This window comes from Peromyscus leucopus, chromosome 1 (genome assembly GCF_004664715.2).
Source record: "Peromyscus leucopus breed LL Stock chromosome 1, UCI_PerLeu_2.1, whole genome shotgun sequence".
Classification (NCBI taxonomy): Eukaryota; Metazoa; Chordata; class Mammalia; order Rodentia; family Cricetidae; genus Peromyscus; species Peromyscus leucopus.
The window spans coordinates 168,375,926-168,401,012 of record NC_051063.1 but is presented as its reverse complement, the minus strand read 5'-3'; the positions used below and the strand labels follow the sequence as shown (position 1 = coordinate 168,401,012).

Sequence of the window (25,087 nt, the reverse complement as noted above, 5' to 3'; positions counted from 1 at the left end):
GCTTCTAACTGAGTATGAGCTTGGACTTCTAACCCTCCTGTAGGGATGGTAGGCGTGTGCCAACACCTAGTTTGTGTGATGCTGGGAATCAGACACAGTACTCCCTGTACATCAGAAAGCTGAGCTACGTCTGCGGTCCTTCCAGCCCCTAAAATCAGGAGGATTGTAGGCTGAGAGTGGGGGTGCATGCCTTTATTTACAGCTCAGGTCTATAGCCCTAGCTACTTGGGAGGCAGAGGTAAGAGGATCTCTGTGAGTTCAAGGCCATCCTGGTGTATAAAGAGAGTTCCAGGTTAGTGGGTGTAGTTTGATTTTCTTGTCAAACTTTCTTTTGGGCCGCTAGCCCCCAAATAATGACACTGAAACATATTATTAATTATAGAAGCTTGGCCTTAGCTTAGGCTTATCCCACAGCTCTTACAACTTAAATTAACTTGTTTCTATCAATCTATATTCCACCACGTGGCTTTTTACCTCTCCTCCATTCTGTACATTCAGCTTCCTCAGCGTCTCACTGGCGTCTCCTGTGCACACCTAGATTCTAAGCCTCAGTTCTTCTCTTTGTCCAGAAGTCCCGCCTAACTTCTCCTGCCTAGCTATTGGCCATACAGCTTTTGATTAAACCAGTCACGGCGACACATCTTCACACGGTGCAAACAAGTATCCCACAACAAGCCAGGGAGCCATCGTGGTACTCTGCTGAGGGATCTGTTGTGCGGGGGGTGTGACTCAGTGACAGAGGGCTTGCTATCTAAGCTCCTGGGTTCGAGCCCACCATGGGGGGTAAAAAAAAAGAAAGAAGTGCAGTTCCTAGGAACATATTTCAAGTTACCTATAAAGCGACAGTCCCAACCCCAGGGCCTGTCTTCACAGCCCTGCAGGTGACTGCTGTGCATTCAGAGTATTACTCACGGCCGGAGAGAGGGCTCCACCACAGGAAGAACGTTTGCTTCTCTCCCTGAAGACCTGAGCTTGCTTCCCAGGACCCACGTCAGGTGGCCCACAACCATGTGTAACTTCAGCTCTGTCTGTTCCATAGGCACACATGTGATACCCACAGATATACAAACACATAAAATAAAAACAAAGTTAAATCTTAAAAAAAAAAAAAATAGAATATGGCCTAAGTGACTAAAACGAGGACACTTCAAAATGTGCATTAAAAAGTTAACTCCCTTCTAGGACAGCCAGAGCTGCTACACAGGGAAATCCTGTCTCAAAAAAACAAACCAAAGCAAACTCCTAGAATAATATGCAGGGCTGAATGACTCAGCCAGCAGTGTGGACAGCCAGGGACCCAGGCTCTCTATTTTGAGACTCAGTTCTAGAGGATATAGTTTTGCTGTGTAATCCAAGCTAGTCCTAAGCTCAAATGATCCTCCTGCCTCAGCCTCCCAAGCAGTTGGGACTACAGATCTGTGTCTTTGTGCCAAGTATTTATACGTTGGCTTATGTTTGTTTGGTTGCTTTTTGACAGGAAGGGAGTGGACAGGGCCTCATGCTGTAGCTCAGGTTGGCTGGAACTCAGAACATAGCCTAGGGTGTCCACAAACACAGGCAATCTTTCTGCCCCAAACTCCTGAATGCTAGGGTCATGAATGGATAACAGTACCATCAACACCCTTTCATAACGCACAGGAGGCATTATTTATGCATCGCTGTTGAAGGTGACAGTAATTACCATAACCTCAACACTTTCCCAGGAACCCCAAGGAGTCCTCATGCCCCTGCTCAGCCCTCCAGGGAGACTATACGAGCACTGGCCACTAGGGGGCGCGTCAAGCTTTAGCTGCACCGGCACGTGGTGGCACTCAGGAGGCGCAGCGGCGCATGTCACGTGGGCTCAGGGACAAACTGGATTATTATTTCTTTGGACATTCCAGAGGAGAACGCATTGATCCTGATCAGCGCCAAAACGCCCAGAGCCAGGGCCGCAGTCCTCTGGAAGAGCAGTCAGTGCTCTGAACCACTGAGCCATCGCTCCAGCCCCAAACTAGACTTTGCTGAGCCTCCAGGCACAGCACCGGGTGAGAGGGTGTGTGACTGGAAGTCAATCATAGAGTCTTCCAGCACTGTTGGCCTCGGCATCCCCTCCTGCCACACCTGAAGAGAAAAGTGGTTGAGGCAGGGGGATGACAGGAATATTTGTGAGTTGTCTACACCTACAATGGATTTTTTTCCCCAAAGTACTTTTCAAACAATATATTTTCATCATATTTTCCCTTCCTCCAACTCCTCCCAGATCTTCACCACCTCTGCCCACCCGACTTCATCTTCTCTCTCTCCCTCCCTCTTTTTCTCTCTCAAAAACAAAACAAAACAAAAACCAGTAAGACAAAAGCTACCAAAAGGAAACAAACAAACAAAAAACCTTCACAAAGGAAACACAGAATCTCTTATGTGTTGGCCAAGTACTCCTGAAAACAAAAAACAACAACATTTTGTGTGCGTGTGCATGTGTGTGTGTGTGTGTGTGTGAGAGAGAGAGAGAGAGAGAGAGAGAGATTGAGAGAGAGAGAGAGAGAGAGAGAGAGAGAGAGAGAGAGAGAGAGAGAGAATCAGTTCTCTCCTATCATTCCCGGATCCTGGAGATTGAAGTCAAATCTTCAGGCATGGTGGCAAGTGCCTTTACATTTTCTTTTTTCTTTCTTTCCTCCCTCCCTCCCTCTCTCTCCCTCCCTTCTCTCTTTTCTGGTTTTGATTTTGGAGACATGGTTTTTCTGTGTAGCCTTGATTGTCCTGGATCTTGCTCTGTAGACCAGGTTGGCCTCAAACTCACAGAGATCCGCCTGCCTGTGCCTCCCAGGTGCTGGGATTAAAGAAGTGCGCTACCTCTGCCCTGCTGACATTTTGTTTGTTTGCTTTTCTTCTTTGACTACCCAGAGCTTTCCGTAGACCCCCAAAAGGGATCCCAAATCCCAAAAGTCAAGCCTCTCTCCCCCACTCCCTCTTCCCACACCCAAAATGTCACCAGCATTGCCCAACACAGAATTTGACAACATACCAAATGAGGGGCATCTAAAAGTGATCTGCCTGCCACTCTAGCCTCTAGGCTTCCGCAGACCTGCTCTCTCACTCAGGAGCACCGGCTTCCACTTTGTCTTGTCCATTTCCCCAAGTCATTGAGGTCTCAGCCCTTCAGGAACCCAGCCTAGCAGCCTGCCATCAGGGCTGGACAACGTTTGTCTGGGATCTCAACTCACATCCAGATTCTATGGAAAATATTTATGGGTTCGATGAATGAGGCTAGTGTTTGGGTCGGCTCCTCTGCTCTCAGCTGGGGGCGGGGGAGTAACTTCCTGATCCACTTTGGACAGGTTATTTTCTCTTTTTTTAACCCCCTCTTGGTAGAACTGAGGGGGAAACTTAGAGCCTTCTGCAGCTAGGCAGGAACTCTACCACTGAGCCATGTCCCAACCCCTCACTGGGGGATTCTAGGCAGGGGCTCTACCACTGAGCCACACCCCAGCCCCTCACTGGGGGATTCTAGGCAGGGGCTCTACCACTGAGCCACATCCCAGCCCCTCACTGGGGGATTCTAGGCAGGGGCTCTACCACTGAGCCACACCCCAGCCCCTCACTGGGGGATTCTAGGCAGGGCTCCACCACTGAGCCACACCCCAGCCCCTCACTGGGGGATTCTAGACAGGGGCTCTACCACTGAGCCACACCCCAGCCCTCACTGGGGGATTCTAGGCAGGGTCTCTACCACTGAGCCACACCCCCAGCCCCTCACTGGGGGATTCTAGGCAGGGGCTCCACCACTGAGCCACACCCCAGCCCCTCACTGGGGGATTCTAGGCAGGGGCTCTACCACTGAGCCACACCCCCAGCCCCTCACTGGGGGATTCTAGGCAGGGGCTCTACCACTGAGACACACCCCCAGCCCCTCACTGGGGGATTCTAGGCAGGGGTTCTACCACTGAGCCACACCCCTAGCCCCTCACTGGGGGGTTCTAGTCAGGGGCAGAGTCACTCCCCAGCCTTTCATTGCTGGATTCTCAGCAAGTACTCAACCACTGGGCCATTCCCCAAGCCCCTCACTATTTTTAAATTTTGTTTTTTCAGCTTCTTTGGATTATAATTCAGTAGTAACGCATGTGCTGCTGGCCCCACTGTAGACATCCGGAGTCTTGAGCCCTGTGTACTGACACCCCTCCTCACCTGTGATAGTTGGTGTTCATGGTCCTGGATCCTTAAGGGAATAGAGCACAGCCTCTTCCTCTTCCGTGCTGGGAAGGTTTGGTAACAACAAAACCTAAGCTGGGCATGGTGGTGCACCTCTGTAATCATAGACCCTGGGAGGCTGCGGGCAGGAGGGTCAGGAGTTCAAGTTCAGGTTAGGCTACATAACAACCTGTTTTGTTGTTGTTGTTGTTTGTTTTTTCCTTAGAAGAAAAAAAAACAAAAATAACAAACACCCCCAGTTCTAAAGATTAGAAAGAAAATGATAGAGGCAAAAAGAGATGAAAAGACAGAAAGATGGGAGCTTTCCCAGAGAAAAGAAGACGGGTAAGAGAGAGAAACTGAGCCAGGAGGGCCAGGAGGGCCAAAGCCAGGCGCAGTGAGAGTCACGGAAAGTAAGAGTCAGTCTTGGCATCAGGAACGGTGCATTCGTGGGTGACTGAGTGACTCGGCGAACTGGGGAGCCAGCTTTTGAGAAAAAGAAAAGGGCAGGCAGAGGCCGAAAGTACAAAATAGGTGTTTTAATTGAAAATTTTATAAAAGGGCAAGGAATATGACGGAGGACCCAGGACTGGACCATGCCAGGCCCAAGGCGCCGGTGGGAGGGGCTGGGAATGACCGGAGCAGTGAAAGGCATCTGTCCATCCTAAATCCAGACTGGCTGACATCCTTGCACACTTGCAGACCAGAGGAAGGCAGGCGTGCTCTGGAAGCTCCCAGTGCGCAGGCGTAATGGGATGCCAGGTCAGGTGCTCAGGCCCGAGGTCGCGCAGGCGCACAGTGATGTGGTTGGTGCGTGGGTGCAAATCCTGGGCGGCAGATACATCGGAAGGAGCCATCGGTATTGACGCAGCGTGCATTGACACAGAGTGGGGAGGTTGCCTCAGCCTCATCACACTCGTTGATGTCTGGGGAAAGGGTTGAAAAGATCGTTGCTCGAGCCTGGGAATGAGAAGCCCATCTCCCTGGTCTTTTGAGGTAGAGAATCACAGATGTTGAGCCTCTCCTATGGAACACAAACTATCACTTGCTCCCTGCAGGCTGTGTGAGCCCAGGCAGGGGGTATAATATCTCTCTCTGCGTTTGGGCCTGCGAGATGAGTCAGTGGGATAAGGCGCTTTCTGTGTCAGCCAGATGACCTGAGTTTGATCCTCAGAACCCAAGGAAAGGTGGAAGGGGAGGACCTGATGCCACAGAGTTGTATCCTGGCTCCCACACGTGTGATACAGCATGCACACAAACAACAATAAAGAAAAGCTGGAGAAGGAAACATTGACAATAGGACACAGCTACGTGATGTCAGACCTCCTTGTGAGCACGGAACCTGTATTGACGCTATCTTCCTCCTAACCCTTGGAAGTAGTCACTGTGTTTCTGTACTATCCAGGCGCTAACTGTGACCCAGCACGGGAAAGCTTGCTCAGTGCCACACTAAGCGGCACCTGGCACGGATCTCATTCTCAGGCCAGCTCTCCCATTCTTTAGCCGCGCCCACTGCTACTTCTTGACTGTGAGACCTTGGGGAACTCAGTTCACTTTTCCGAGCATCTTTAATTTTTTTTAATGCGTTTTTTAATTTTATGAGTGTGTGTACCACCCATGTGCAGTGCCCTCAGAGGCCAGAAGGGGGCGCTGGATCCCCTGGAGAGTCTGATGTGGGTTTTGGGAACCCAACTCTGGTCATCTGAAGAACAGGAAGCCCTCTTAACCACCGAGCCATCTCTGCAGCCCTGGTCCCCAGTGTATATACAGGTCAGGGTGTCCTGGAAACCAATGTCACTGGCATTCTCAAGAACTCTGTGAAATGGGCTCTTTCACTATACATGTTTTCGGTGGGTTTTTGCTTTGTTTTTCCAGGTGAGGAAAGCTGAACAATGCACAGTGACCTGTCTCAGGACTGAGGCTGGGGTCTCTCTCACCCCTTCACAGCTCCTGATTGTAAGTCTTTATCCCTTGTATAGGCAGACATGATTACTACTCCAATTACATGTGGGAAGGCTGAGGTTTGCAAAGAGAATGAGAAGATTGCCCAAGGTAGCAATGATCGTCCTCCAAATCTCATCCGCAGTGGGTAGGGGTGTGGCTCAGTGAACCAGCACTTGCCTAGACTCCACCAGTCTAAGAGGGCCTGGCTCCATGGGAGAGCCCCTGCCTTACAATCCCCCAGTGAGGGGCTAGGGTGTGACTCAGTGGCAGAGCCCCTGCCTAGAATCCCCAGTGAGGGGCTGGGGTGTGGCTCAGTGGTAGAGCCCCTGCCTAGAATCCCCCAGTGAGGGGCTGGGGTGTGGCTCAGTGGTAGAGCCCCTGCCTAGAATCCCCCAGTGAGGGGCTGGGGTGTGGCTCAGTGGTAGAGCCCCTGCCTAGAATCCCCAGTGAGGGGCTGGGGGTGTGGCTCAGTGGTAGAGCCCCTGCCTAGAATCCCCCAGTGAGGGGCTGGGGGTGTGGCTCAGTGGTAGAGCCCCTGCCTAGAATCCCCCAGTCAGGGGCTGGGGGTATGGCTCAGTGGTAGAGCCCCTGCCTAGAATCCCCCAGAGAGGGGCTGGGGGTGTGGCTCAGTGGTAGAGCACCTGCCTAGCATGCATGCATCAAGCCCTGGGTTCCATCCCCAGAACAACAATATATATTCCGCATTATTCTTTTCGTATTCCCAAGCCCAGCTCTGCCATGTACAGGAGTCTGGCTTTCCTGGTACTCTGACCTCATCTTCTTCAGTCAAGTCCTACCCAGGGCAAGAATAAATTTCTGCCCCCTAGGATGGTCTGGCCCCTATCTATAATGAGGTCCTTTCTTGGAGGTTCCTAATCACCCTCTGGTCAAGCTTGCTTTTACCCTTCCCTCTGCTCCCCTTTCTCACCGACACAGGACATGCGGGTGATGTCCAGGCGGTAGCCATCGAAACAGTCACAGGTAAAGCCTTCGGGAACGCGCACACAGCGGCCATGGGCACAGCCGTCCAGGATCCCGCACTCCTCAGCCTCCAGGCCTTCATAGGGCTCAGCCAAGGCTCCTGCAGGGAACACAGGGAGCTGTGACTGGGGATCTCAGCCTTTGGTCCCTTTGGTCCCTTCCTTCTTTGCCCCTGGCTTCCCGGTCTCCTCCTAACCTGTCCTTCCCGCTCCCAGACTGCAGGGGGCGCTGCACTAAGACCGTTTACCATGCTCAGTTCCCTTAGGTGTTGCTATCCATCCTAGGATGGCCTCAAGCTTGCAGCAATCCTCCTGCCTCAGCCTCTCTCGTGCTGGTATTACAGGCATGAGTCTTTCCATGCCTTTGTATATTTCTGACCCTGACTCTCCTGCCTTCTCTAGGCATTGCCCCCACCTTGTGTTTTTTGTCTGTCTGCTTGGTATCTCTGGCTGCGCTGCTCACCTGTATAGCCTCCGCGCTCAGAGGACTCCTCAGGCTCTGGGAAGGAACCACGGGTGTCTCTGGACCGATATGGCCAGCCAGTGCCTCGGCTGGGTGGAGCAGGAGCCTCCGACTCACCATAGGGGCCACCATCATCCTCGAAGTCCGGCATGTCGAAGGGTGGGGCGCCATAAGGGGCCTCCCGGCGGGCAAAGGGTCCAGGAGGGGGTGGGTAGGGGTCATAGGGTAGTACAGGTGGCGGATACAGGTCTGGCCCGTAAGGGAGACTCTGGTAAGGTGGGCCTATATCTGGGCCATATTCGTAGGGGAGTCCAAAGCCGCCTGGGCGCGGTGGGCCATACGCAGGGGGGCGCAGCACATTGCAAAGTGCCTCGAAATCATCTGTGAACAGGAGCCAAGACATACCACGCTCAGTACCCACTGCTCATGACGAGAAGCACAGGAAGGCTTGGGGAGAGCCTGGGGAGGGGGCTTCACTGGAAAGGCAGGATCAGGGCTTTGGATGGCTCCAGGATGAGTCGGGATTCTGAATCCTGGCATCTAGTGTCCTCAGACTGCAGCTAAGAATCGGAGTCTAAGGTGTTGGGATTTGGGGGACCCATGGGAGCTAGGGCTAGGAGCCTGAAGAAATGAGAGGAAGGTGTTTTATGGCTGGAGAATCAATGGGCTGGCTGAACACCGGGACTTATGGGGATAAAGGGGCCTGGAGGGAGCTTGAATCTCTGGGATCAGGAGGAATCAAGCCTGGGGTTTGGGGCTCATGTTTTTAAGGAGCTAGTAAGAGGAGACCAGAGATCTTTGGGGCTATGTTGGAATCTTGATAACCTGGTGTGTGTGGGGTGGGGGGTGGGGGCGGGGAGCAATGAGTGTTAGCAGCTGTTAGTGCTATGGGCAGAGCAGAGTCTAAAGGGCAGGGTGGTGTCAGTGGGCAACTGCTACGGGATCGAAGGGTCCAGGGGTATCTGGAGGGGTGTGTCACAGGTTGTGTCGGGGGAGAGGGGTGTCTAGAAACTGGAACTTTAAGATGAGAGAGCTCAGAGCTGGTGGGGCTGGACCTATGGGAAGAGCTGCTGATTCAGGCCTTGAGATTTCTGCTGGTGACACTTAGCCATTTTTAGGATTGTGACCAAGATTTCAGGATAGGATGCGACGCATGTAAAGACACCAAGAGGTCCTTTGGGGGCAGTCTAGAGAGATTCAGTACCTGAGTCCTGGGCAGGGCAGAGTGCGCAGTCCATACCCCAGGCTTCGCCATAGAGGCAGCAGCACTCTGTGTAGGTGGCCTGGCGGTCTAGTCGTGGGCGACTGCAAACAAGATCAGGCCCCACTTCCTGCCAGCATACTCCCAGATTGTCATCTATGGGTGATGACGGGATGCATCAGGGCAGACTGGGACTCGGACCCTCCCTCAGAGCCCCAAGTCCAGCCTCCAGAGGGTTCTGTGAAATGGGGGTGGTTGTGTTAATTCCCTGGGGTGTGTGTGTTTGAGATGGTCTCTCTATGTAGCTCAGGCTGGCCCACAACTCTTGTGGTCCTCCTTCATCCATCTCTTGTGTGGCTAGGATCACAGGTGTGCACCATCACACCATGCACCCTGAGCATTGTTTAAAGGAAGCTTCAAAGTTTAGGGATTTTTGTAGGAGCAGAACATTGGAAAAGAGGATTTGGGGCCAAGGACCAAGATAAAGCAGGGGAGACACATGGAGTGTGCAAGAGAAAGAAACTTAAGATAGGTGGACAGAGGCTGAGAGAGAGAGAGAGAGCGATGAGCCAGTGAGAGTGAGAGAGAGAGAGAGAAACCAAAAAGAGCAGGTGTAGTAGAGCAGGCCTGTAACCCCAGTAACTGAGACTGAGGCAAGAGTTCAAGTGAGTTTAGGCTAGCCTGGGCTACATAGTGGGAGTCTGCATGTAAAAAAGGAGAGGAACCTGGGGCCCAAGAAGTGTGTGCGGGTGTGCACAGCAAGAAAATGAAGACCGACACTAAAACCTTCACCTTCAACCCCCAGGCCAGGCTACCTCGAAAGAGAGGTAAGCCCTGTCCTCTCACACCTGTAATTCCAGCAATCAGAAGGCCGAGGCAGGAGGATTTCTGTGTGTTCCAGGTCAGCCCGTACTACAAAATAATAATGATTTGGGGAAAAAAAAACAAAAAGCAAAACAGTGTGGGCCAGAGGCATTGTGGCTCTCGGCTTTAAAAACCCCAGAGCTTTGGAGGCAGAAGTAGGCGGGTATGTATGAGATCCAGGCCAGGGCGAGCCACATAGTGAAATTCAGTCTTGAAAAAACAAGCGACTCTGTGCCCATCCGGGCGCTAGGGGCGTGGCCCTGAGGAAGGCGTGGCCTTTAGCGCACGCTGGAGGCTGGGCCTAGGGATCTGGCGGCCGGGAGCCAGCGGGGGCCTGGGCGGGTCTGTGGGCGGGGTTACCGAGGCTCTGGCTCTCGTTGGAGACGCAGCGGCGCCGGGAGCCGTCCAGCACCAGGGGGGCCTCGCAGGTGCAGTGGTAGGAGCCCACCGTGTTGACGCAGCGGCCGCCTTCACAAGCGGGCTCCTCGTCTGCGCATTCGTCATTATCTGGGAAGGCATGGGGTGGGGGATGGGGCGATTACCAGGATGAACTCACTTTCACATTTCCCCAGCTCACTGACAGAGTGATGGATGCAGTCTAGACTTCGGAAGGACTTCCTGCCGGGATAGCCACATTCCTATTTGGGACTGGCACGGCCAGAGTTGGGGTGGGGGAAGGTGGGGTTTATACCAACGCATTCCAGCCGCTGCGCATGATAGTAGAAGCCGTTGCTGCAGTAGCAAGAGTAGCCTGGGGCCGTGTTCACACACACTCCGCTCTTGCACACCTGGTCCTGGAAGAGCTGGCATTCATCCACATCTGTAGGAAAAGGTGAGGTGAGGGCGGGTTGGGTGTGAGCTGGGGTAAACAGGGGAGCATGGGACACCAGTCACGACAGAGGAGGGCGGCAATGGCACCCAGAAGCGGAGACAAGGACAACTGGAACCAGAGGGGAACCTGGAAGAAGAGGAGACCCTAAAGCGAATCAAAGCAGGAATGGAGCTAGGTGTGTTGAAGCATGCATGTAATCCCAGCAGTCAAGAGGTGGAGTTCAGAAGAACAGAATTCAGGTTAGCCTCTGCTGCATAGCAAATTCTTAGCTAGCCTGGGCTACCTGACACTGTAACCAAAAACACAAATTTAAAAGGAGGAAAGAAAAGAAAGGAGAACTGGGCGGTGGTGGCGCACGCCTTTAATCCCAGAACTCAGGAGGCAGAGGCACGGATCTCTGTGAGTTCGAGGCCAGCCTGATCTACAGAGAGAGTTCCAGAACAGCCAGGGCTACACAGAGAATCCCTGTCTTGAAAAACCCAAAAGAAAAGATGAAGAGGAGGACTAAGAAGAAGAAGGAGGAGAGAGAGAAAGAAAGAGAGAGAGAGAGAGAGAGAGAGAAGCAAGAAATGGAGTGGCTCACAAGTTTGAGGCCAGTGTGGTCTACTAGTGAGACCCACTCCTCAAAAATAAAAAAATAAATACACAAACAGATACATACATAAGAAAGAAAACAGGAAGAAACTGAGGCAGGGTGAGACAGAGCTGGGTCTAGGGGTTGAGAGTGGGTAGGGGTTCAAGTCTGGCCTTACCTCTCCGGGCACTCAGGTCTCCACTGGGCACCAGGTAGCCCCGGCCGTGAGGACATAATGACTGGTACTCAGCTGCACACAAAAGCAAGAATGAACCCAGAAACCCAAGCCCCAGTTCTTGCCCAAGCCCACTGGCTCTTGCCCCCTAGAGTGCTAAAGTCCAGGTCAGTGAGTGCCCACTTCTCAGCTGCACCCCCTGAGGGTGCCACCTGGTGGCTGAGTGCTCACACTTGTCCTGGCAACATCAGCAACTCAACCCTAGACCTAAACATATCCCTTTCCAGGCCCGGTGCCCCAGGATCTCCACCCAGCGCTCAGGCCCTATGCCTCCCCACAGCCCATGCCTACCCGTCTCAGTGCCCGGGCACTGCTGGATACGGCAGCCACTGCCCCAGCCTTCACCCACAGTACAGCAACATTCCTGCCACGTCACATTTCGGGCCAAGATATTGTCACACGCATCTGGAGCCGCTGTGTCGAAGTAGCACTCTCGGCGCCCGCTGCTCACGGGACCCTGCCTGGGGGGGCTGGGTCTCCGAGGTGGGGGTGGGGGTGGAGGCCTGGCTGGAAGATTGGGGCTGGCAGGTGCTTGGGGCTGTGAGCCTGGGAACGTGCCTGAAGGAAGAAATGGCTTTAGTCAGGCATATGTTGTGTCTCCTACATTCCTGTGTCGGCGACGGGGGCGGGGGGGGGGGGGGGGGGACACACACGGACACGTACACAGGCCCTGAGGGTACCAGCCATCAGCAGCAGAACAAGACAGCACATTTAGAGGTTTAGGAGGACAGATGAGGCCTCATATAACTCGGGATGACTTCGAACTCCGGATTCTCCTGCGTCCACCTACCAAGGGCTAGGATTGTAAGTGTGCCCCATTACCATCCAAACCTGGAGCCCTAGAGTCCTATGTATGCTAGGCAAGGACTTTAAAACCTAAATGATAACATATAATTATTATGTGTATTATATTATGCATATGGATTTATTTGTTTGGTTTTCCTCCTTTTGTTTTGTTTTCCAAGACAGGGTTTCTCTGTGTAGCCCTGGCTGTCCTGGATCTCACTCTGTAGACCAGGCTGGCCTCGAACTCACAGAGATCCACCTGCCTCTGCCTCCTGAGTGTCATCACCTGGCCAAATTGTAATTTTGATCAACATCATTTAGTAGGCTAGTCTGGCCAGCAGCTCACGGAGACCCTCCTGCCTCGCCGTCTAAGTGCTGGAATTGCAGGTGTGAGCCACCACACTCAGCTTCGGTTTGGCTACTCGCTGTCCCCCGTCCTTCTGTGTTCTTTGCTTCACAACCTCACCCTTTCCAGGTGACCCCTCAGCTGTAGCACAGGTGGGGGGCGGACCTGTGCTTTCCAGGTGCTTCTCTGGGTCTCCATACCCAGCTGGTCCCGGACTGGATCCAACGCGTTCCCCCACTGGCAGCCTCACAGCCCATCCACATGGCTCTCGGATGTCTCTCCCATCACTGTGTCTCCCATCACTGTGTCTCCCCACTCGGGGCCCCTGTTCCAGTCCAGCCCTGACCTCTCCTGCTCCGACCTTTCCACTCTTCAGCACTTAAATACAGCACCCCAGGGAGATTTCAATCTCTTTCTTGGTTGAAACTGGTCCATGGTGCTATATGCCCTGAGGAAAAGCAACTGCCCAGAACATCGGTGAGTACACCTTCTGGGTATGTCTATGAGGGCATTTCTAGAAAGGACTTCCAGGGGTTGGGGATTTAGCTCAGCGGTAGAGCGCTTGCCTAGCAAGTGCAAGGTCTGGGTTTGGTCCTCAGCTCCAGAAAAAAAAAGAAAGAAAGAAAGAAAGAAAGAAAGAAAGAAAGAAAGAAAGAAAGGAGGGAGGGAGGGAGGGAGGGAGGGAGGGAGGAAGGAAGGAAATAAAGAAAGAAAGAGAGAGAGAGAGAAAGAGAGAAAGAGAGAAAGAGAGAGAAAGAAAGGACTTCCAGAAGACCCATGGCAGTCTCCCGTGGGCTAGGGCCCAGGACTGAATAAAAGGGGGGGGGGAGCCAGCTGAACCCTGAGTTGCCCCTTCTCCGCTTCCTGATCCTCACACAGTGAGCAAGAAGATTCACACTCCTGCCTCCATGTGTCCCCCACAGATGGACTACACTATCAAATCATGAGACAGGACAAACCCCTCCTCCCTTCCATAGTTTGTCAGGTCACAGCTACACAGTACCCCCCACCCACTTCAGCTCCTTGTTTCTGTTCACCCCACTTAACTCAGACACTGACTCCTTCAGAAGCCTCTTCTCAGGCTGGCCTGGGTCTCTCCTTTTCCCTATAGCTTCCTTTGCTCTTCCATCCCAGCCAGCTAGGGATATCCCTATCTCTTCACTGGACTGAACACGGGGCTGTATGCATACCAGGCAAGATCTTTACCGCTGAGCCATGTCTCCAGCCCCTCACTGGGGGATTCTAGGCAGGGGCTCCACCACTGAGCCACGCCCCCAGCCCCTCACTGGGGGATGCTAGGCAGGGGCTCTACTACTGAGCCACACCCCAGCCCCTCATTGGGGGATCCTAGGCAGGGGCTCTACTACTGAGCCATATCCCCAGCCCTTCAGTGGGGGATTCTAGGTAATTTTTCCACTGCTGAGCCGAACCTCAGCCTTTCACTAGTGGGATATAGGCAAGACTCTGCCACTGAACTATATATATATAGGTATATATATATATACCTATCCAACTTTTACTTTTTATCTGAGACAAGGAAGGCCTCACTAAGTTGCCCAGGTTGTCATAAACTCACTTTATAGCCTCGAACTTGCAGTCCCACCTCATCTTGTGGAATAGCCACAGGCCTTACGGCACCCGGCTCAGCTCTCCGTTGGAGACCATCAGGACAGAGATAAAGCCTCTCCACTTACTACTGTGTTCCCAATGAGCACCAAGCATGCTGAGTGGCCTGTGTATACACGCTGGAAGGAGGGATCGAACAGAGTTGAGCCACGATCTCATTCTCTTGACTAAGTCTAATATCACGCCGAAGGCTGGAGCCTGCAGTCAGCGCGCAGCTGTCGCTCACTTGCCTTTGGCCACGTCACCCTGCTCGTTCTAAGGGGGTTGCAGACTTGTTTATTTAAAGCGATAGCACTTAGGATTGAAGCTGAGGTCAGCAGTGGAGTGCTTGCCCAGCATGCACAAAGGCCAGGGTTTGAGTCTCAGCACCACATAAGCCAGGCGTGGGGGCACATTCCCAGCACTTAGATAGTAAAGGCAGGAGGATCAGATGTTCGAAGTCATCTCAGCTACACAGAATTGGTGGCCAGCCTGAGCTACATAAGACCCTACCTGGAAAAAAAAAAATTGAGCTTTCCAAATGACTCACTGGGTAAAGGTGCTTGTCGTGGACGCCTACCAATCTGAGTTCAATCCCAGGGACCCACGTAAAGGTGGAAGGAGAGAACCATCCTCACAAAGTCGTCCTCTGACCTCCACACGCACGTCATGGAACATAACCACGTCAATGTGCACGTACCCATCACATCATACACAAGAATCAAACTTTAACAAATCAACTAAAGGCTGAAGACATGGCTCTTGTGGAGGAATCAGTTATGTTCCCAGCACCCACATGGCCTTCTAGGGCACTCACACACACATGCATGTATATTCCCACTCTCCACACTCACATAAATAAAAAATAAACCTTAAAAAAACTTTAAAAAACTGAAATAAATAATTAAAACCTTCAAAGGAACAGACAAAAAAATTAAAAAAATAAAGTGATAGCATTTGACTGATGAAAGATATCAACACACACACACGGCTGAGCCACATAATTTTCCCACAGGACCAGCAGGCATTTGTTACATAAACACAAGCGTCTTACCGGCAGAAGTCCGTGGAGGAACACAGCGTCCAGTCATGGGGTCAAACTCCTCAGGGCTGGTGGGGCAGACACACAGGAAGGAACCTTCGACATTTTCACACAGTGCAGAGCCACACACACCCTGTAGTGTCTCACACTCGTTCACATCTGTGAGCAGGAAATAGAGCAAGAGGGAGTCCACATTATGAACCTCTGTGGTTTGAGAAGTCCAAGATTTCAACTATAATAGATGGGGCGGAAGAGATGGCCCAGCAATGAAGAGCACTGGCTGCTCTTGCAGAGGACCTGGGCTCAGTTCCCAGCACCCACAAGGTGGCTCACAACCGTCTGTAAATCTAGTTCCAGGGATCTGATGCCCTCTTCTGGCTTCTACAGGCATGGCATGCATGTGGTACAGATAAATACTATAAACATAAAATAAAAAGAATATTCAAATATAACTGATAACCATCAGTCTCTATATAGCTATATGGCTTTTGAGGTAGGATCTCACTGTGTAGCTCTGTATCATTATGTAGACCAGGCTGGCCTTAAACTTGTGGCAATCCTCCTGCCTCTGCCTGAGTATCAGGATTATATATGTATGAGCCAACACTGACAGCATTTTGTTGTCCTTGTTTCATAAAAAACAAAACAAAACCAAAAAAACCAGTCAGGTGGTGGTGGCACACGCCTTTAATTCTAGCATTCAGGAGGCAGAGGCAGGTGGATCTCTGTGAGTCCGAGGCCAGCCTGCTTTATAGAGTTCCAGGGCAACACAGAGAAACATTGTCTTGAAAACAAACAAACAAACAAAACAACAAACAAACAAACAAAAACAAAACAAAAAAACGCGAAAACCAACAACAAAAACCAATTTTACACTTTAACCCAGGATAATTTGGAACTCCCTGTATAGGCCAGGCTGTCCCTAGCCTTGTGGTAATCCTACTTGTCTCTTAGAAGCCTGGCATTAGAAACATGCATCACTACACCTGGTTCACGGTGTAAATTAAAAAAAAAAATGTGTGTGTGTGTGTATGTGTGTGTGTGTGTGTGTGTATGTGAGTGTGTTTGCATATGTCTGTATGTGTGCCATGTGCATGATTCCAGTGGAGACCAGGAGAAGGTGTTGGATCCCTGGGAACTGGATTCTAGATGATTGTGAGCTACCATTGGAGTCCTGAGAATTGAACCCCAGTCCTCTGAAAGACCAGAAAGTGCTCTTAACTGCTGAACCAACTCTCCATCCGCCGGAGTGGACATTTTTTTTAACAGCCTATTGTCTACTTTCCCTCTGGTTAGAAGCCCTAACTTTCCCTTGGGAATTCTCTCAGCTTCCAAGTCCATCCCATGCACCCCGAGTACAGCCAAGTCTCCACTGGGGCAGAACCAATCAGGTTACTGCGATTCTCCGGGTCAGAGGCAGGCAGTGACCTCTTCATGCCAATCAAAGCCAATCTCAGACTTTCTGGGTCACCTCCTTAGCTCTGCAGCTGCCAGGCTGAGGCTGTCAGCCCAGACAGAGCTAGGGCCACCTGCCACTGCCTGCAAACAAACCCAGCAGACGGAGACAGGCCGCTTTCCTGCAGTTCTTGGCTCTGGTTTCATCTCACTCACAGACTTTGCCATTTCAATCCCTCCCTCTCCTCTCAGCTGTTTTTTATTTTATTTTATGTTTTGCATGTCTGCCATGCACATACACACATGCAGTATGTATGTGCATCAGCTGAGTGCCTGGTGCCCTCAGACATCAGAAAGGGGCAGCAGATCTTCTGGAACTGGAGTTACAGTTGTGAGTCACTACGTGGGTACTGGGAACTGAACCCGATTCTTTGCAAGAGCAGCAAGTGGATAATCCCAGTACTCAGGAGGCAGAGGCAGGTGAAGCTCTGAGTTCAAGCCCAGCCTGGTCTACAGAATGAGTTCCAGGACAGCCAGGGCTACACAGAGAAACCCTGTCTCGAAAATAAGTTAATTAATTAAATAAAAAGTATGTATTTGGCTGGGCATAGTGGCACATTGTTTGTTAGACACGGTTTCTCTGTGTAAGAGCCCTCAGTGTCTTGGAATTCACTCTGTAGATCAGGCTGGCCTTGAACTCAGAGAGATCCGCCTGCCTCTGCCTCTCAAGTGCTGGGATTAAAGGTGTGTGCCACCACCACCTGGTTATATATTGCTTTTTTTTTTTTTAAAGATTTATTTATTTATTATGTATATAGCATGTATGACTGCAGGCCAGAAGAGGGCACCAGATCTAATTACAGGTGGCTGTGAGCCACCATGTGGTTGCTGGGAATTGAACTCAGGACCTCTGGAAGAGCAGTCGGTGCTCTTAACCTCTGAGCCATCTCTCCAGCCCTATATATTGCTTTTTAATCAAGCATATATGTGTGTATCTATATGTAGGTAGATATATGTGAGTGCAGGTGTCCTCAGAGGCCAGAGGTGACAGATCTGGAGCTGGAGTTACAAGTGGCTGTGAGTCTCCTGACATGGGTGCTAGGAATCAAGTGTAGGTCCTCTAAGACAGCAATCCGTGCTCCTAACTGCTGGGCCATTTCTCCAGCCCTTCCCATGCCTTCTTAAATCTCTTTCAAGAAGTAAAGGCAGTTGGTGAAGTAGTGCAGTGGTTAGTGCTTAACTAGCATATGGAGGGCCCCAGATTCCACCCCCACCACTGTAAGAAAAGAGAGATAAAGAAAACAAGTAAAGCCACTGAGAACTGTTAGTTCAAGGCCAGTCTGGGCTGCATAGTAAGGCCCTGTCTCATCCCTCATCCCCCCCAGCCAAAAAGAAAAAATAATAAAGTCTGTGTTTGCATTTGTGAAAACATAAAGAATACACAACTCAATCGCATGCACTGCGCTGTATATATATATTGGATCCCTAGGGCCCGTGAGATGGCTCAGAAGGAAATGCTCTCACTTGCTGCCAAGCCTATGACCCAAGTATATCCCCAGGGCCTACATGGTGGAAGGAAATAACAAACTCCTACAGCTTGTCCCCTGCCCTCCACACGCATTGGGCCTCATATGAAATGTCTGTAAAGACACAATGAACTCCAACTAATGATGTGCAGAGTGAAGACTGGCTCATGACTGTAATTCCAGCACCCAGGAGACACATGCAGAAGGATCGGCAAGCTGAAGGCCAACCTGTTCTACATAGTGAGTTCAGGGCCAGCCAAGGCTAGAGTGATATTCTTTTCTCAAAAACAAGCTCTCAAAAAACCCACCAATCTGTCCAAACACCTACAGATGGATATATGAAGGAGCCAGTATACTAAGATAATAGTGATGGTAGTAATAATGACAGAATCCACATGGTGGACATGCCGGGAGCAGCCTATAATTTTCTCTCTTTGCTGTGTGTAGAAATTTCCTGTCCGATCTGGTGGCTCAGAGCTGTAATCCTAGCTACTAGGGAGGTTGAGGCAGGCAGGAGTTTCACAAATTCAAGGCTTGCCTTAGCTGCAGGGTGATTTCGAGGCCAGCCTTGGCAATTTAGTGGTCCTTTTTCTAAATAAAGTGTAAAAATTGGGCTGGAGCCTGATGTGATAGCACACCACTGTTATCTCAGCCCTTCAGAGAGGAGGCAGGAGGATGCCAAATTGGAGGCCATTCTGGTCTATACAGTGAGTTCACAGCATGAAACCTTTTCCCCTGAGAAATACAAAAACAAACAAAATGCCACAAGTATTTGGGATGTAATTTCATTGAGAGAAAAAAAAATTAACGTACACACAAAACTTGAGGGGTTGCAGAGAGAGAGATGGCTGAGACCACGGGCTGCTCCTGCAGATGACCCAGCATTCAATTCCCAGCACCCCCATGTGGCTCACAACCACCTATAATTCCAGTTCCAGGGCATCCAGTGCCCTCTTCTTACCTTTGTGGGCACCAGTCACAAATGTGGTGCACATAAATACATGTAGGAAATCCATAAAATATAAAATGAATAAATGAATATATATGCAAACAAAGGCTTCTGTCACTTGAATCTTTTTGTTTGGAGACAGGGTCATACCCTATTGCCCAGGCTAGCCTGGAACTTGCAATTTAGCTCAGGCTGGCCTCGAACTCACAGCAATCCTCTTGTTTCTACCTCCCAAATGTTAACTTTACAGAAGTTAGGCCCCAAGCTTGGCACGCAGGAGAGTTTTAACTGGTACGTCTCAGACCTTAGATTCCCGGAACTAATTCTGCAACTCTAGAGTTCATATTTCTCCCTCTCTGGTCTCACCCACCCCTGCAGTCCCTTACCCACGCAGTGACGTCCGTCCCGTGCGCCTTCATAGCCTTGGTCACAGACGCACTGGAAGGAGCCAGGTAGGTTCTGGCACACGGCGTGGGCACCGCAAAAGGACCGGTTCCGGCACTCATCCACATCTGTAAGCACCAGCCGGCCATTTCAATAAGGCCATATCTACACCTTGAATCCCCTCCACATCCCAGCTACTACCCCATGGACACCCACCCTGGCACCCGCCCCCTGGTGTGGGCTGATAGCCAGGGTCGCAGGCTGGCGTGCAGCGATAGGAACCAGGGGTGTTCTCACAGCGCTGCGCTCCACAAATTGCAGAGCCGTATTCTTGGCACTCATCCACATCTGCAAGAGAGTGAAGGAGGGGCAGAGGAAGGGAGCCAAACGCCTGAAAGGGGGGGGGGAGGGGGCAGTTGTTCCTAACGCCGCTTCCAGGCACTGAGATTGAGAGGTCCGTGAGCCTGGTGTTTGATGAGTCTGGTAGCTCTTACTGCAGTTTCTGAAACAGCTCGAACAGGGCCCCACCTCAGGGCCTTTGCTCCACGCTGCTTTCTCTGCCAGGTATGTCCCCACAGCTATGTGCACGCCCCCTGCCCCTCATTTCAGTGACATCTCAAAGTCAAGCCTCCCTTCCCCCACTGTCCGGTCACACCTGCCATTTTCCCCCCCCCCCCCTCCCGTGCTCCTTTTTGTTGAGAATTTCACATGAGTACTGTATTTACATCATTTCCATCAATTCTTCTCACTGATCCAATCAATTCCCTGTCCTCCCCACTCCTGACTCCCTTTCAAATCCATGACCTCTACTTCCTTCCTTCCTTGCTTTTTTTTTTTTTTTTTTTTTTAATGGGACAGGGTCTCACTAAGGATCTCTGACTGTCCAGGAACTCACTATGAGGACTGAGATGGCCTTGAACTTACAAAGATCTGCCTGCCTCTGCCTCCCAAGTGTTGGGACTAAAGCCATACACCATCATGCCTGGCTTGTTTTTATTCAGTTTAGAATTTTGTTTTGTTTTAGAGACAAGGTCATGTGTAAAGCAAGTTGGCCTTGAATTCCATGCAGCCAAGGAACAGAGTAAACTCCTCAGGCCTCCACCTTCCAATCACTGGGATTGTAGGATCGGATGCAGTCATACCTATTTATCTCCCTTTTAAAGCTAGCATTGTTTTTTACTTAGGGTCTCGTGTAGCTTAGGCTGGCCTCAGACTTGCTACGTAGCCAAGGATAACCCTGAACTTCTAATCCTCCAACCTCCACCTTCCAAATGCTGGGATCACAGCACTGGGTTTCTGCATTTATCCAGTGTCTGTCTGTCTTGCATTTGAGGCAAGCACCCTATCAGCTGAGGAGCATTCTCAGTCTCAGAGTCTCTTTCTGGGATTTTTTTTTTCAAGACAGGGTTTCTCTGTGCAGTGCTGGCTGTCTTGGAACTCTCTTTATAGATGAGGTTGGTCTTGAACTCCCAAAGATCTGCCTGTCTCTGCCTCCCGAGTACTGGGATTAAACGCATGCGCCACCATGCCAGGTTCATAGCCTCTTTTATTCTTTCTTCTTCTTCTTTTTTAATTTATTTTTATTTCATATGACTGGTGTTTTGCCTGTGCGTATGTCTGTGTGAAGGTGTCAGATCCTCTAGAACTGGGGTTACAGGCAGTTGTGACCTGCTACGTAGGTGCTGGGAATTGAACCAGGGTCCTCTGGAAGAGAAGCCAGTGCTCTTAACTGCTGAGCCACACACTTAACTCCAGCCCCCATAGCCTCTTCCTTAAACCTGACTTGAAGCTGGGCATGGTAGCACATGCTTGCAATTCCAGCCCTTGGGAGACAGAGCCAGGTGTTCTGGTACATGGCTAAAACTCAAGTCCTAGGAAGGCTGAGGCAGGAGGATTGCTGCAAGTTGCAGGCAGATTGGATCCTACAATAGTGACTTTCAAGCTATCCAGAGCTTCACATACCCACACCCATACACATGGGAGGTGGGGGATGGAGGGTGCAGGTTGTCTCAAACCAAAAAACAAGTTGAAGGTCAGCATGGACCACACAGCAAGACACTGTCTGAACAAAACAATCTTGTCACTGTATCTATAAAATTATCAGTGTGCAGACAGGGACCATCCTGCAATGCAATGAAGATTTGTGCCTGTCAAGGCATCAACAGCGCCTGTCATACAGAAAGGACTTCAGAGTTGCCTGTGGGATGGTTCTTGACTTTATTTACATAGTTCCCCCCACATTAGCTCAGAGAGCAGGAGTTTTGTTTGGCTTGTCTCCTGCTGTGACCCCAATGTCTGGCATCCAGCAAGTACTTACTGAAATCTTTGGAATTAATAATTGAGATCTTAGGAAATTCGATTTGCATGAGTCAGAGGATTAGCCACTGGGGAGGGAAATGCAGCCCATAATAGTTTTGTTTCATGGGTCACGGAAAATAGTGATCCACACAGCACCCCTTCCCTCAAAAATATATTAGAGCAGCTCAGTAAGGGGAGAGGGGTCTCGCTTGTCCTGATTCCTGATAAGAGAGCCCCCACCCCATAATTAAACACATGCACACAGCAGTGGCTAATGTCTACCAGAGAACAGCGAGGGAACAAAGGAAGTGTTGTCAGCCTCGGACCTCTCCTGGGTTTTTGAGGCAGGCTAGCTCTCCTCTAGTTCCCAGGGGAGCAGACGCCAATAACCTGTCACAGATTTGGGGGGCTCTGTCTTACCATCGCAGGTGCCCTCAGGGCCAGGGTGGTAACCAGGATCGCAGTCCCGCACACAGCGGTAGGAGCCCGGGGAATTTTCACAGCGCTGAGACCCGCACAGGGCAGGTCCCCGTTCACGACATTCGTCAATGTCTGAGGACAGAAGCCGGGGAGAGAGTCAAGAGGGAGAAGCAGAGAGGTGAGGACAAAAGAGGAAGGGGTGGGAGAAGGGGCAGGAAGTCGGGAGAAGCAGGAGGCAGCGGAGGGGGCCCTCTCACCAAGGCAGGAGGCGAGATCCGGGCCAGCCCGGTGTCCAGGAGGACAGACGCACTCGAAGGAGCCGTCGGTGTTGGTGCAGATGCCGCTCTGACAAAGGTCCTCCTCACTGCACTCGTCCACGTCTGCAGGACAGGGCATCCGAAACCCAGGGCCACACCCCTCCAATTCCCCCATCCCGAGCCTCCAAGCTCCAAAGCCTTAGGGGAAGGCCTCACCCAATCTGCTTTTCTCACAAGCCCCGCCTCCGGTCTGAAGACCTTTCTAATCATCACTACCCAGCTGTCAGACTTCAACCTTTCCTGACACGTCCTACTTCTCCATGGTTGCCACCTCCAGGCCTCTGGAAGGTCCACCCCAGTGAGCCAGGTAGATTCCCCCAAACTGGCAAAAAATTCAGTCCCCTTTCCGCCCTCTTCCTCTTGTCCCTCGTTTTCCTGCTGTAAGTCAACCCTTTCCGTGCTCAGATACAGCCTAGGGACTGACCCAGACAAGAAGCTCCGCGAGGTCCAGGCCGGTAGCCAGGGGCACAGGTACAGGCAAAGGAGCCATCGGTGTTGAGGCACTCTCCGTGGGGGAAGCAGTAGTCGCCTTCCAGACACTCATTTATGTCTAGCGCACACAAGTGTCAGTGTTGGACTGACCGTAATGTAACCCTACCACCCAAGTCGAAACCTTGAAGAGTAAATTATTTTGAAAACCCCTTTCCTAATCGGTTTTACATCTCTAGTGGGCTTCGCCCAAGAACCCAGGCTTTACTCAGGAGAGCTATCTCACCCGCACAAGGCCCAGGTCGACCAGATGGCGCCCGGTAACCTGGAGCGCAGCTGCAGCGGAAGGAACCCTCGGTGTTGGTGCACTGGCCGTGGAGACCACACGGGGTGCCCGAACTGCATTCGTCCACATCTGTGGGAGCGGTTGGGGGGCTCAGAAGGGGTACACTAGAGCAAGGGTTGCTGGAAGTCAGGGGGAAGGGTCTTGAATGGAGGACGGAGGAGTGCCTCAGGGTTAGACATTCTTGGATCTGGGTATCTGAGACTCCCTCCACCGGGATCCTGGGGTCAGGGAAAGGGACTCTAGATTAGCACTGGGGGTCAGAATTTAACTAAGGGAAGGAATGAATTGGGGCATTATGAACTAGGATTATTGGAGAAGATTCTGCTAAATAAATGGGTCAAAGTAAGCTGGAGTCAGGGGTTGCAGCCAGGGTCCAGAATCCTGCCTGATGTCAGGGGTGAGTGCCAGGGTCAAGGATCATGTACCCAAATAAGTTCCCGGGAAGCAATTCTGAGAAGGGGGTATGGATGGAGAGTGAACCAGAATAAAATGGTCAGGATTGTAGGGGTTTGTTTTGTTTTCCATTAGGATCGAATGGCACAGTCAAATTTAGGGTCATGGGCCACATTTAGGGCCAGGAGACAGTGAGGGTTCAGAAAATTATTACTGCTGAGAGTCAAGGTCAGGGGTTGTCAGCAAGGGTCGTGGTTAGCACCAAAATGACCCAGCCGAGTCACATCTTCCTAGGTTACAGTCACAGGGTCAAGAGTGTGGTCAAGTCAGGCACTGCAGGTGAGGGCACATGGAGTCAGAGTCAAACTTGGTTGTCATGATCCATGTAAGGGGACTGAGGTCCAGGGTCAAAAATCTGAGGTTCGGGGCTAAAATCCAGGTCTCAGGTCCCAGCTGGGCCTGATCTCACCAGTACATCTGCCACGGTGCAGGTGGTGGCCAACAGGGCAAGCCCGGCATTGGAAGGAGCCCGGTGAGTTCACACACTCCTGCCCAGGACACGCCAGGTGGTTCTCACACTCGTCCACATCTGAGAAGTGGGGGAGAGAGGTCTTGAGGAAGTGGCTCCATGCCTCCTCACCCTTCCACACCCCTCCCTCCCTCCCCGGCCTCACCCTCGCACTCAGAGCCGGCAGCATTGGCTTGGAAGCCTGTAGGGCAGAGACACTGGAAGCTTCCTTCTGTGTTCTCACAACGGCCATAGGCGCAGGGCGAGGGGCTCCGGGCACACTCATCCACATCTGGGCAGGTGTAGAAGTCAGAGGCCAGTCAAGCTGAGGAAGAGGCCTGGGCTCCTCCCTACTGCCATCAACACCTACCCCAACACTCCGGTTTTTGTTTACCTGAGACAAGATCTCACACTGTAGCCCAGACCTGCCTTAACCTCACACAGGTCCTCCTGCCTCAGCCTCCTGAGCACTGGGCTTGCAGACAGGAAGCACCGTGACGGCCAGCATTCTACCCTTGAACCAGCCTTTCACAGGGTGCACGCAAGCCTGTCTGCTCCTTCCAGGAGCACAGAGTCAAACCCTGTCTTTCTAGTCTTTCTAGCCACTAGGAAGACGAAGGCATTGACTCTCCATGTCCCTGCCACAGCTGTCTCAGCTTTAAGGTTCCCACAATACAAAAATATCGTTCAAACTAGGGTGGCGAGATGGCTCAGCACAAAAGACACTTGCATCAGGTCTGCCAGCAGAGTTGGATCCCTGGGACCCACATGGTGGAGGGAGGTAACTGACTCCAGTAAGTTGCCCCCTCATCTCCACACTCCCACAGTGTCACAGGCCCACCCACCCTCTCACGCCCTCCCCCTGCATAAAATAAATAAATAAATAAATAAATAAATAAATAAATAAATGTGGTTTTTAGACATTTAAATGGGAAGAAGGTCAGGCATTAATTATAGGTGGACAACCTTAATATCAGCACTCAGGAGGCAGAGGCAGGGGGGTCATGAGTTCAAGGTCACTACATGAGGAAGAACAGGAGCTCTCTCAGCGGGAAGAAGGGAAAGAAGAATTCAGGCCAGATC

The 25,087-nt window shown here is 51.4% G+C and overlaps 1 protein-coding gene across 4 annotated transcripts in view; it reads right to left on the bottom strand.

Moving 5' to 3' along the window:
• Nucleotides 1-4,686: 4,686 nt before the first annotated feature.
• Ltbp4 (latent transforming growth factor beta binding protein 4) overlaps nucleotides 4,687-25,087 on the bottom strand; it is a 33,778-nt gene continuing 13,377 nt past the window's right edge. For 2 of the 4 annotated variants that reach the window (XM_028855044.1, XM_028855045.2), the window contains 17 exons: nucleotides 24,171-24,296; nucleotides 23,966-24,085; nucleotides 23,044-23,172; nucleotides 22,753-22,878; nucleotides 22,269-22,391; nucleotides 22,012-22,143; nucleotides 19,510-19,641; nucleotides 19,296-19,421; nucleotides 15,052-15,198; nucleotides 11,552-11,818; nucleotides 11,204-11,275; nucleotides 10,311-10,439; nucleotides 9,980-10,126; nucleotides 8,759-8,911; nucleotides 7,555-7,935; nucleotides 7,040-7,192; nucleotides 4,687-5,093 (listed from right to left, as the gene is read on the bottom strand). In XM_028855044.1, coding sequence (XP_028710877.1) covers nucleotides 4,939-5,093; nucleotides 7,040-7,192; nucleotides 7,555-7,935; nucleotides 8,759-8,911; nucleotides 9,980-10,126; nucleotides 10,311-10,439; nucleotides 11,204-11,275; nucleotides 11,552-11,818; nucleotides 15,052-15,198; nucleotides 19,296-19,421; nucleotides 19,510-19,641; nucleotides 22,012-22,143; nucleotides 22,269-22,391; nucleotides 22,753-22,878; nucleotides 23,044-23,172; nucleotides 23,966-24,085; nucleotides 24,171-24,296 — 2,618 coding nt within the window. In that variant the 3' untranslated portion in view covers nucleotides 4,687-4,938. The remainder of the gene's footprint in view (nucleotides 5,094-7,039; nucleotides 7,193-7,554; nucleotides 7,936-8,758; nucleotides 8,912-9,979; nucleotides 10,127-10,310; nucleotides 10,440-11,203; nucleotides 11,276-11,551; nucleotides 11,819-15,051; nucleotides 15,199-19,295; nucleotides 19,422-19,509; nucleotides 19,642-22,011; nucleotides 22,144-22,268; nucleotides 22,392-22,752; nucleotides 22,879-23,043; nucleotides 23,173-23,965; nucleotides 24,086-24,170; nucleotides 24,297-25,087) is intronic. The other 2 variants (XM_037201100.1, XM_037201103.1) reach the window with 2 other exon arrangements.